Below are 13,316 nucleotides of genomic sequence, written 5' to 3'. Positions count from 1 at the left end.
GAACTGCAATAGTATGAACAGCTTGTGTGGCCTCCCTGGGCCGTCATAAGGCTCAAATGTGACGCCAACAGCGCTGTGAAAACTAGAGAGCTCTTCTACACAGGACATAAAAGAAATTACCAAAGGAGCATTATTCAGACTTAAAAAAGAAATTCTGCCATTTGTGACAACATGGATGAACCTCGATAGCATTATGCTAAATTAAATAAGCCAGGAACAGAAAGACAAATAGTGCTTGATCTCACTTATATGTGGAGTCTTAAAACAGTCAAATTCATAGAAGCAAAGAGTAGAACAGTGGCTGTCAGGGACTGGAAAATGAGGGAAATGGGGAAATGTTAGTCAAGGGGTACCAAGCTTCAGTTAAACAAGATGACTAAATTCTGGAGATCTAATGTATGGCCATGTGACTACACTGCACAGTACTGCACTGTAATCCTAAAATTTGCTTAGAGATCTAAAGGGTAGTCTTAAGTATTTAAGCAAGGGGAAAAAAAGAAAATGGTAACTATGTGAGGTGATGGATATGTTAAATAGCTTGATTGTGGTGATTATTTTTTCATAATATATACACATATCAAAACATCAAGCTGTAAATCTCAACTATATACTATTTATAATTTGTCGATTAATTTGTCAGTTAAAACTTCAATAAAGATGGGAAGGGGAAAAGATAATGCTAGTGTTAATAAATTGGACAGTTTGCTCCTGAAAAAAAAAATTACTATTACAATACCAATTTAGGCCAATCAAATCCACACTGAGAGTCTTGGGGCAAGTTCACCCACATTCATTTTACAGAGGAGAAAGTGGTGTTGCTGCAGCAAAATCCACATCTTTAAAGTTTCAATCAGGGACAAAATCATCTTCCTTTTGCACCTCATGAATTTCTGAAAACACTCAAGCTGCAAACGCTCACCACTGCCCCAGGGCAGCTGGTGCAACTCTGGGGACTATGGTGAAAGGCAGTTAGAGCCCATGTGCCTGTGACACTGGAAAAAGCTAGTCAATCAGGTGCGCTCCCTGCTTCTCACAGCCCAAGGCAGACAGTGGCCCTTCAGAGGAACTCACCCGAACATCCACCTCCATCATTTTGTTCAGCGGAACCCGTACAATCCTCATCCCAAAATAATGGGCTGCTTTATCAAACGCAGCATGGGCACTTTGGGGGGCCACACTGAGTGACAGGGGAGAAGAGAATAATGAAATTCAGAGTAAATCAGGGTTCAAGAGAGGGCACAATTCGCAGGATCTAAGTCACCAGTAGCAAACTTCTGATTATTTTCGCTCAAATTTTAAAGTGTTTATTTAGATTGTTTAACTTTTTTTAAGCACAAACAAAAAAGAGGTAAACAGGTTTTCTATAGAAATGTTTTCACTACTATTTAGGAAATCATTTCGGCAACAGAAGAAGAAATTGGAAGTAATCTCACTCTGAGAGATTCAAAGCATAAATTAGAGCTGATAGGTAATAAAATGAACGATAGGGAATTTGGATCAGATTGACAGAAGTACTGCCTTCTACTGGTTGGCTATCCAAAGACAGGCATCTCAATGGGGAGCAAGCTTTCTGTAACACATGTTGAAACAGAAAACACAGGACTGCTTCACAGGCAAGTTAAAGCGGCCATCAAGCACCAAATCAGTGGTCCCCTCCATCTCTGAAAGATCACGATCCTATGAGAAACTAAAATGCTCATTTTTCCTACATACTTCAAAGCAGCATTTCAAATAGAATCGAAAAGGAAACTGAGTCACTGTTAAGTATGTGCTTCTAGACTTCTCTCAGTTATTCCACTCTTATAAATTAACCTGCTCCCTTTAAGGGAGAAACATCTCTTACTCAGTAAGTACCAAGCACTGAAGATTTATGTATGAAGAAAGATGGCAGCCTGGTTTATACTCTTAGGCTAAGTATGAATCATACCATGAGATCATGTGCAATAAAACCCTTAATCACTGACACTTGTGGGAAAAGCATTAATCTAAAAGATGCAGTATAAACACACTGTACGAGGAGAGAGTCTAGAAGAAAAAATGCAACCAAATGTCAAAATTATGTCCATGGGGTAGCAATATGAGTACATCTCAACAAGCTGTAAAAAATTTTTCCTCCCAGAAAATAGCCCTCAGGCTTAAATTTTCTTAGGGAGGGAGCACCTGACATTGCCTGTTATATTTAAATAATTTTCACTTACTAAGATAAGTAGAGAGCTTTCCTTAGGCTCCAGATAATTAATAGTAAATATCAGAGAATTCAAAGATGTAGTCCTGTAACTCTGTCGCTGTTAGAGAAAGTCTCATTCTTACTTACAGCATATACCATGCATAAATTTGGGGAGGGGGGTGGGAAATGGAAAACCTTTAAAATTAACTGGCTGATCCACTTAGGATTTCACCAAATAAGAAAGAGATAAGGATTAAGAGCACAGGATAGGAGGAAAGAGGGCTAGAATTGCCCAAGGAAAAAAACAGCAGAAAATACACTGGCCAGCCTGTTTTATACATCAGTACTCCTAACAGACAAATCTGAAAGGGAAAAAAAAGAGCCACACATACATACATTTCTGGAGTTTTGATCCCATTCTCAAAAGCCAGGTCCCGATAAGCTTTGCAGGCCATGAGTATGCTTTCTGTTCCCCCAGAGGTCACCTATAATAAAAAGAGATGCCATTTGTGGAGGGAAGTTAAGAATAGCTATCAGCATGCACCTCTTACCTTTGTCTTGACAGTGTCTGATGCAGAAACAGGTAAGGTCTTGGATGCATGCTGCAGAACAAACATTGCTACATCTTCCAGAAGGAAAACCTGGCTTCATTGGTTAAGTGCAATTCTGGGTCAGAAGAGTAAACACTACTAAATAAGAATGAGCAGAAGGTCCACACTGTATGGACAAATGCACAACTGCCCAGATACTACCTGTATACAATCTGTTGTTCTTTTATTTGTCCTGTTGAAGATAGGATAGGGCATTTTACACCATTCAAAAGCATGAGGATTATTGACTTGCATTTAAATTTTCAATGCCCACTGAGGAATGTGTAATTATGAAGTTACAATTCTAGTAAACTATTCAATACATTAGAAGACTAAGAAGAGACATTCAGACATTCCAAGGTGAACTTGTAATCTTGACAAATTTGAAAGACAAAAGCAGAAGCCTCTACTTAGAAGTGTGCTATCTTATTTATCTGAAATTGAAACAAAAATTCTGATGTCTTTAAATGTAGCAAAATATTGTCCTGAAGCTAGGCCAAATCCCTGTGATAGAGGCGAATTATTTTACCAGTGTTCAAACAAAAATACTCAAGAGGTCATTTTGTTCACCCTATTTTCCTCACTGGACTACAAACCCATGAAGGTGGGGACCAATCTATTCATGACAATATTTCTAGCACCTAGTTGAGTAGAAGATACCTAAGAGACCCTCAATTACACATCTTAATGCCTAATTTGACTCTTAGCAAACCACGATCATGGGCATGTCATACCCATCAGGCTATGTTTTGGTGTATCTAAAAATAGATCATTTCACAAACAGAAATAAAGAAAAGCCACACCACTGAGCCAGACAGATATTTTCCTAGATAAATCATCTCTGAAGATTCATACAATCTTAGTTTTTTTCATTTTACAGATGAGGAAACAGCCCCTGTGAGACTACAGTAGACACCAATGTAATCCACTAGCATCTGTTGCTAAGTAAAATTTTCTCTGTTTTTGTATTTAGTGTAGCTTAATATGAGATGGAATGGCAGAGGGTGATTTACTCAAATCTCCTAAAATAATATCCACATATAGGACAAAAATATTATTGGACACAAAATTCCAGTGGGCAGGAGTTGTATGGAAGATCAGTGGAGAAAACTTAGTTATTTGACTCAGGAAGTCTGTATGAAACATGTGATCATCACACACAAAGTAATGCACTGAACTTGGGCACAGGACCCTTGTTTATAGGTCTTTGCATTTCCAGGATGGAGAAGACAAAATGCTTACAGTTGACGCCAGCTCTGCAAATCAGCAGAACATCCTGTGGTCTAGCACAAAACCTCAGAATGTCACATGAAGAGCCAAACAATTGTGAACAAAGTTGGGGAAAACCAGCAAAGTCCAAGTTTCTAGCACGCCAATCGCTTACTGAAGACTGGTAATGACCTAAGCAAAAATATTCCTAAACCCATAGTCACCCACTTCACAAGTCCTATTTTAGTTCAATAACTAATCAAATCAACATCATTCGTAGGTAAATGCCAGTGTACTTTGGACTGTAATGCAGGAACACCTAAATTCTACTTGAATTTTTATTTCTGATCCCCCAATTCTGTGTTTAAATATGCTCCTATCCTCCCATTTCCCTTAGCTCTCTGTGCCCAAAGAAAAATGGAAATCTGGCTGTAAATTAAGGAGAGAGGCCTCACTGACTTCTCATGTTAGTCAACTTCTTCCAACACTTAAAAAACTCTCACTAATATATGATATGCATAACAGAAAAGAAAAGTTTAAAACATGACCTATTTGGAAATTTTTCTTTGAGATGTTGTTTTGGACCCAGTGGCATTTGCACAAGCAAAGACTGCTTTTTGTGGCAACCTAATTTCTTTTAGTATATGAAGTCACCTCTCATCCATTCTAACTGAGGCAAATGAAGTTAATAAAAGGAGAGGCAGTTTAAAATGGAAGAACAGAGAATGAGAAAAGCTTAAGACCTTAGTTGGGAACAGGCTGAAGACTGCCCAGTCATCTGGGCTTTTATTCTTGCATCTCACCTCTGACCTCTCATCACTACAAGCAGCTCACCAAGAGAAAGACAGAGAGAAAGAGAAACTCAAATAACCTCAGAGGTAATTAGTTCTCTTACAAAAATCTAAGTATTAAAAGAGACTGGAGATCTTAGACTATTCTTCTCCTGATCCCTGACATAACCACTAAGAAAAAGATCATAATGGGAAAGGTATGGTTTAACTGTAGCAATGAAAAAAAAATTCCTAGGATTGGATTTCTGGACTAAAATGGAAGACTGAAACTACGTCACAGATTTTTTTCTTCCCTAATACTTAACAAGAATAAGGAAAAAAAGTAGAAAAATCCTGCAATAACAGCCACCAAACAAGGAGAGAGATAATCTAATGCAACAAACTTCAAATACAAGTTTCCTGTAGATGTTCTAAAACTCTAGGTGTTCCTACTTTTACACTCAAAAACAAGTTTCTAAAGCACAGCAGAAAGCAAAACACAGTTCGTAATCTTTCCTCCAAGCCCTGAAAATTGACTGGATAAGTCAGCAAAACACTGAGAATTCCCATTAGTACCCCCAAATCTTTAGAAAAGCAACTGGAGGGGGTTTTCTTCTCTTCAGATCAGTGAGTGGTAGACGTGGCAGCTAGTGAGGTAAAAACAAAATGGGGAAGGAAAATATCAGGACTGACTCTTTAAAGTGAAGACTTCAGGGATACCAGATGGGTTAAAGAAATAAATAATCAAAGCCCAAAGGGTATTATCCTCTTCTAACTAGGCAGAGTGAACCCTAGTAGGTAACTTTTAACAAAATCTCAGAAGAAACCTAGATAGTCTAATATAAGTGAAACAAAGCTTTAGCTGAGCCCTGCCCTCAACCAAGTAATTTCAGATAAGCAATCATCCATCAGCATCAGAACATACAGAATGTGTAGAGTCACCAAAGCATGAGCCAAAATGAAAAGAAAATGGCATGGTAACTACTCAAACACAAAAAGGAGAAAAGTAGCATACAAAATAAAGCCCACCTCAGAAGGTAACAACCTAAGGAAGAGAAGGAAATTCCCTGGAATTGTTTCTTACTACAGTACAGTATCAGTAAGAGCATGAATTCAAGAAAATGAGTGGAAAGAATGGACACTGCAACAAGAAAATGAGAGAGCAGACCCAACAGGGTACCAACAGCACCGACACAGAACTAATAAATACACTGGACAGCAGCAAACAATAAAAAGTGCTGAGAACAAAAATACTGATTCAGAGGAAAGGTTCAAGGCAAGTTTAGTGAATCCAGATGAAAAGGACAGAGATTGAATGGTCAATGCCACTCCACACTCAAAGAATTATGTCCATCTGGCAGGTCATAGACAAAACAAAAGGCGTGCAGAGAAGAGTAACGGATGGCTGGAAATCTGTAAAAACATATTCTCTAAGGACCAGTCTAGTATCCTAGGAAAACTGGGAAAAAGAAGATCCAGAGAGAAAGGCTTTCAAATACATAAAAGTCTCTCAAATGGGAGAAAAAAAAACAATTATGAAACTTGTATTTCCAGCAATATAGATTATATACCTTGGGCAACCCTCCTACCTGAGGCAACTAAAAAGGCTGATAAAACATCAAATAATAATTTTTATATCCAACCTTGAGCTAACATAAAGGAATATACTGAATCCTGAAACAAAGCAAAATCAAAAATCCTACAAGGTGAGTGAGTGCCAAAGCGGGCTTTGAGAATTGCTGCCAACCCCAAGAGATCTCAAATTCCCACTCTGATGAATGAATACAAGATAAATTTAGGGCCATCCAAGGTGAGAGATCTAATAGGAGATGGCTGAAAAAGTCAGGCCAACACCCACACTCTTAGGGGTACAAAAAATAAACCCCACTTGTACAGAAGGGAACAGCAAGAAAAACTGCTCTTCACAGCCCTGATGCTCAGATAAAGAAAAATAAGGATCTCTCAAGAATGTATAACAAGACAGCTTTTATGTGAGTTTATGATCTGAATTCACACTATCTCTGTAGTACAAAACTACAAGCTAAGAATTGGACTTAAAGTGATTCCAATGCGCAGCACTTCCCAGCAACTCCTTGGCAATTGGCAGAGGCAATTACAAATCTTCTCTGGAAGAACTTAATGTCAACCTAGGCCTCAAAGTTAAGATTCTCAGTAAAATAAATGACTCACAGTAAAAAACAAAAACAAAACATGAGGACACATGACAACACGAGTGCAATTACTGAAACAAGCAGATAAGGCTCATGAATAATGGAATTATCAGACACAGAATATAAAATGATTATGTGCAATATATCTAAATAAACAAAACACAAGACAATGAAAGGGACTGTAAAGAACAAACGAACAGATAAAAAAAAAAAACCAGACCATTCTCAAGAATGAAAAATACAGTAAATGAAACTTAAAAACCCAATGGAAGAACTAAGAGTAGATTAGACATAATCAAAGGCAGAATAAATAAAAGCCCTGCTCCAACAATTATCAACTAACAGCCCATCTTTCTTCTATCTCAACTGGCCCACCCATTGTTGTTACAGAATATCAGCTGTTCTCTAACAGTTATACTTTACAGATTACCTATTTTTTCAGGCTGCTTTTAAACACAAATTAGATGTGTGTTAGCCTTTTCACTTTATCTTTCATGTCTCTTAACCTCTCTTTTGTATCTTCTATTTGTCTCTCTGGATTTGATTCTGGTTAATTTTTTATCTGTCTTGTTCCATAAATTTGACTTAGGAACCATATAAATATTTTACATAGTTATAAATGAACCAAGGCTCCTTGGACCAATAGCTGGTTCTGGGTCTACAGCAGAAAATGTGCAAGATGAACCTAGAATATTTAATCAGATAAAAATATTTTGTCAAAAAAAAAGGAAGGAGAGGATTGGCTTAAAGATGGCAGCATGAGAGGTGAGACAGAAACCTCCTCCCAAAACCACATGTAATATGAAAATAGAGCAAATACAACTAATCCTGAAAGACCAACAGGAAAAAAGGCTCCAACAGACTGCCTACCCCTGGGGAAAAGAGAAGACCTCACAGAAAAAGGTAAAGTACCAAAGCCGTGATCCAGAGGGACCCAAGCCCTTCCCCCACTACAGCTCACAGGCAAGAGGAAGAGAAACAGAGCCAGGAAGGGGTGGAGGCCTAGGGCTGCTGAGCCATCCACCCCAGAAGATCTGCTCTGGGCGCACAAACCTACATTACATGTTTCTCTGGAGATTAGTGATGTTGGGAAACTAACACAAGTGGAATACTTGGAAAGACTCAGATTCCAACTGCTTGTGGAGAATAGGTACCCACAACCGGCACTCTGGGGCAAAAGAAACACAAGCATTCTGAAAGAGTTCCCAAGATCAAAGGGGCTGCTAATGGGGCAAGGATTGCACAGAGCTTGCTGATCAGGAGAAAGGACAGGTGGACAAAATTGTCCCAGTGCACTCAGCCCAGAAGGTTGGGAACTTGCAGGAGCTTGAGGCGCTCCATTCCCCTGACTGGCAACCCAGCTCCAAGGCCTCCCACTGTGAAACTCAGCCTGCCGCTCCTTCCTCCCAGCTGGCACTGGCTCGCAACCCTGCTGCCGCCGCCATTGCACCAGGCCAGCCAGAGGGTGGCCCCAGCTATGACAGCTACAAGGGCATAGCACAGAGGCTCCTCCCTGCACACTCGGACCACTGGCCCTGGCGGTAGAGGCATGCACTGCATCCAGGAAGCAGAAAAGAGTTCTTTCCTCCCAGCATATACCAGTACCACTTGCCTGCAACCCCAGCGATCACTCCAGGAGGGCTGAGGGCAGCTCCACAGAGTAGTTTCTGTGCACTAAAAGGCGCCGCCTACAGCAAGTTATTGTTACATATATGAAACGTCAAATGAACCTGGTACAAACCAAAATCCTACAAGTACCAGAAAGTTAAACTGAATTCATCAATCTTCCTGAAAAAGATTTCCAAGTAAAATGTATAAACATACTCACAGAGCTACAGAAAAATATTCAACATCTCAGGGAGGAATTCAAGGGAGAGAAATTTTGAAAAATACAGTATCTGAAATGAAACATAAAATGGAGGGATTTAAAGGCAGATTAGATGAAGTAGAGGAGACGGTTAAAGAAACAGAAATTAGAGAACAGGAATACAAAGAAGCTGAGGCACAGAGAAAAAAGGACCTCTAGGAATGAAAGAATATTAAGAAAACTGTGTGACCAATCCAAAAGAAACAATATTCTCATTATAGGAGTACCAGAAGAAGAAGAAGAGAGAAAAAGTGGTAGAAAGTGTCCTTGATGAGGTAACTGCTGAAAACTGCCCCAGTCTGAGGAAGGAGATAATCTCTCAGGCCATGGAGCTACACAGATCTCCCAACACAAGGGACCCAAGGAAGATACCACCAACACATATAACAATTAAAATAGCAAAGATGAACAATAAGGACAGAATATTAAAAGCAGTCAGAGAGAGAAAAAAAGAACAGACAAAGGAAAACCCATAAGGCTATCATCAGACTTCTCAACAGAAACCTTACAGGCCAGAAGGGAGTGGCATGATGTATTTAATGCAATGAAGCAGAAGGGCCTTGAGCCAAGAATACTCTAGCAGGCAACATTATCATTTAAATTTGAAGCAGAGATTAAACAATTTCCAGATAAGCAAAAGTTGAGAGAATTTACCTCCCACAAACCGTCTCTACAGTGTATTTTGGAGGAAGAGCTATAGATGGAAGTGTTCCTAAGGTTTAACAGCTGTCACCAGAGGTAATAAAACCACAGTGAAGAAAGTACACCAATTGATTATTAAGCAAATGCAAAATTAAATCAACTACCGCAAAACTCAGTCAAGGGATACACAAGAACACACAATATGATACCTAATATGTAAAGAATGGAGGAGGATGAAAAAGAAGGAAAAGAAAAAAAAAGAACCTTTAGATTGTGTATGTAATAGCATACTAAGCAAGTTAAGTTAGACTTAGTAAAGAAACTACCCTTAAAACATTTGGTAACCACAAATCTAAAGCCTGCAATGGCAATAAGTACATATCTATCAATAATCACCCTAAATGTAAATGGTCTAAATGCACCAATCAAAAGACAGAGAGTCACTGAATGGAAAAAAACAAGACCTGTCTATATGCTGCCTATAAGAGACTCACTTCACACCCAAAGACATACACAGATTAAAAGTGAAGGGATGGAAAAAGATATTTCATGCAATAGGGGGAAAAAAGCAGGAGTTGCAGTACTTGTATCAGACAAAACAGACTTCAAAACAAAGAAAATAACAAGAGACAAAGATGGACATTACATAATGATAAAGAGGTGAGTCCAATAACAGAATAAAACCATTATAAATATCTATGCACCCAACATAGGAGCACCTACATATGTGAACCAAATACTAATGGAATTAAAACGGGAAATAGAATGCAATGCATTCTAGGAGACTTCAACACACCACTCACTCCAAAGGACAGATCAACCAGACAGAAAATAAGTAAGGAGACAGAGGCACTGAACAACACATTAGAACAGATGGCTCTAATAGACATGTACAGAACACTCCACCCAAACGCAGTAGGACACATATTCTTCTCAAGTGCACATGGAACATTTTCAAGAATAGATCATATACTAGGCCACAAAATAGCCTCAGTAAGTTCAGAAGGATTGAAATTGTATGAACCAGTTTCTCAAACGACAAGTTACAAAACTAGAAACAAATTACGCAAACAAAACAAAAAAGCCCACAAACACATGAAGGCTTAACAACATGCTCCTAAATAATCAATGGATCAATGACCAAATAAAAACAGAGATCAAGCAATATATGGAGACAAATGAAAACAATAACTCAACACCACAAAAAAATCTGTGGGATGCAGCAAAGGCTGTGCTTAGAAGGAAAGTATATTGCAATACAGGCTTACCTCAGGAAAGAAGAACAATCCCATATGAACAGTCTAAACTCACAATTAATGAAACTAGATAAAGGAGAACCAATGAGGCCCAAAGTCAGGAGGAGGAGGGACATAATAAAGATTAGAGCAGAAATAAATAAAGTCAAGAAATGAAATGAGAAAAGAAATGAGAAAGGAAAAATCACACGGACACCACAGAAATACAAAGAATTATTACACAATACTATGAAAAATTATATGCTAACAAATTGGATAACCTAGAAGAGATGGATGACTTTCTAGAAAAATACAACCTTCCAAGACTGACCCAGGAAGAAATGGAAAATCTGAACACAACAATTACAAGCAATGAAATTGAATCGGTAATCAAAAAACTACCCAAGAGCACAATTCCTGGACCAGATGGCTTCACCACTGAATTTTATCAAACATTTAGTGAAGACCTAACACATACCCTCCTTGGTTTTCCAAAGAGTAGAAGAGGAGGGAATACTCCCAAACTCATTCTAGGAGGCCAACATCACTCTAATACCAAAACCAGGCAAAAACACCACAAAAAAAGAAAATTACAGACCAATATCCCTGATGAACATAGATGCAAAAATACTCAATAAAATATTAGCAAACCGAATTGAAAATTACATCAAAAAGATCACCCATCATGATCAAGTGGGATTCATCACAGGGATGCAAGGATGGTACATTCGAAAATCCATCAACATCATCAACCACATCAACAAAAAGAAAGACAAAAACCACATGATCATCTCCATAGATGCTGAAAAAGCATTTGACAAAATTCAACATCCATTCATGATAAAAACTCTAAACAAAATGGGTACAGAGGGCAAGTACCTCAACATAATAAAGGCCATTTGTGACAAACTCACAGCCAACATTATACTTAACAGCAAGAAGCTGAAAGCTTTTCCTTTAAGATAGGGACAAGACAAGGATGGCCCACTCTCCCCACTGGTATTCAACATAGTTCTGGAGGTCCTAGTCACAGCAATCAGACAACACAAAGAAATAAAAGGCATCCAGATTGGCAAGGAAGAAGTCAAACTGTCCCTGTTTGCAGATGACATGATAATGTACATAAAAAACCCTAAAGAATCCACTCCAAAACTACTAGATCTAATATCTGAATTCAGCAAAGTTGTGAGGTACAAAATTAATACACAGAAATCTGTTGCATTCCTATACACTAACGATGAACTAGCAGAAAGAGAAATCAGGAAAACAATTCCATTCACAATTGCATCAAAAAGAATAAAATACCTAGGAATAAACCTAACTAAAGAAGTGAAAGACCTATACCCTGAAAACTACAAGACACTCTTAAGAGAAATTAAAGAACACAGCAATAAATGGAAATTCATCCCATGCTCTTGGCAACAAAGAATTAATATTGTCAAAATGGCCATCCTGACTAAAAAATCTACAGATTCAATGCAATTCCTATCAAAATACCTACAGCATTCTTCAATGAACTAGAGCAAATAGTTCTAAAATTCATATGGAACCACAAAAGACCCCGAATAGCCAAAGCAATCCTGAGAAGGAAGAATAAAGCTGGGGGAATTACGCTCCCTGACTTCAAGCACTACTACAAAGCCACAGTAATCAAGACAATTTGGTACTGGCACAAGAACAGACCCATAGACTAGTGGAACAGAATAGAGAGCCCAGATATAAACCCAAGCATATATGGTCAATTAATATATGATAAAGGAGCCATGGATATACAATGGGGAAATGACAGCCTCTTCAACAGCTGGTGTTGGCAAAACTGGACAGCTGCATGTAAGAGAATGAAACTGGATTATTGTCTAATCCCATACACCAAAGTAAACTCAAAATGGATCAATGACTTGAATGTAAGTCACGAAACCATAAAACTCTTAGAAAAAAAACATAGGCAAAAATCTCTTGGACATAAACACGAGCAACTTCTTTATGAACTTATCTCCCCAGGCAAGGGAAGCAAAAGCAAAAACGAACAAGTCGAACTATATCAAATTAAAAAGCTTCTGTACAGCAAAGGAGACCATCAGTAGAACAAAAAGACATCCTATAGCATGGGAGAATATATTCATAAATGACATATCTGATAAGAGGTTGACATCCAAATTATATAAAGAACTCACACACTTCAACAAACAAAAAGCAAATAAGCCAATTAAAAAATGGGCAGAGGAGCTGAACAGACACTTCTCCAAAGAAGAAATTCAGATGGCCAACAGGCACATGAAAAGATGCTCCACATCGCTAATCATCAGAGAAATGCAAATTAAAACCACAATGAGATATCACCTCACACCAGTAAGGATCGCCACCATCCAAAAGATAAACAACAACAAATGTTGGTGAGGATGTGGAGAAAGGGGAACCCTCCTACACTCCTGGTGGGAATATAAACCAGTTCAACAATTGTGGAAAGCAGTATGGAGGTTCCTCAAAGAAACTCAAATAAATGGAAATACATCCCATGCTCACAGATAGGAAGAATTAACATTGTCAAAATGGACATCCTCCCTCAAGCAATCTACAGATACAATGTAATTTCTATTAAAATACCAATGGCATTCCTCAACGAAGTAGAACAGTTCTAAAATTTATATGGAACCACAAAAGACCC

General features: G+C 38.4%; 1 protein-coding gene across 1 annotated transcript in view; it reads right to left on the bottom strand.

The window, feature by feature from the left end:
* Positions 1-13,316, bottom strand: part of SGPL1 (sphingosine-1-phosphate lyase 1) — a 68,624-nt gene that overhangs the window by 9,319 nt on the left and 45,989 nt on the right. The window contains exons 8-9 of the mRNA XM_036928461.2: positions 2,564-2,652; positions 1,072-1,177 (exon numbers count right to left, since the gene is read on the bottom strand). Coding sequence (XP_036784356.1) covers positions 1,072-1,177; positions 2,564-2,652 — 195 coding nt within the window. The remainder of the gene's footprint in view (positions 1-1,071; positions 1,178-2,563; positions 2,653-13,316) is intronic.

The sequence above is a fragment of the Manis pentadactyla genome, chromosome 8, assembly GCF_030020395.1.
Source record: "Manis pentadactyla isolate mManPen7 chromosome 8, mManPen7.hap1, whole genome shotgun sequence".
In the NCBI taxonomy this organism is placed as follows: Eukaryota; Metazoa; Chordata; class Mammalia; order Pholidota; family Manidae; genus Manis; species Manis pentadactyla.
Note: the sequence above shows the minus strand (reverse complement) of the source record. Positions and strands in the feature narration are given on the sequence as shown.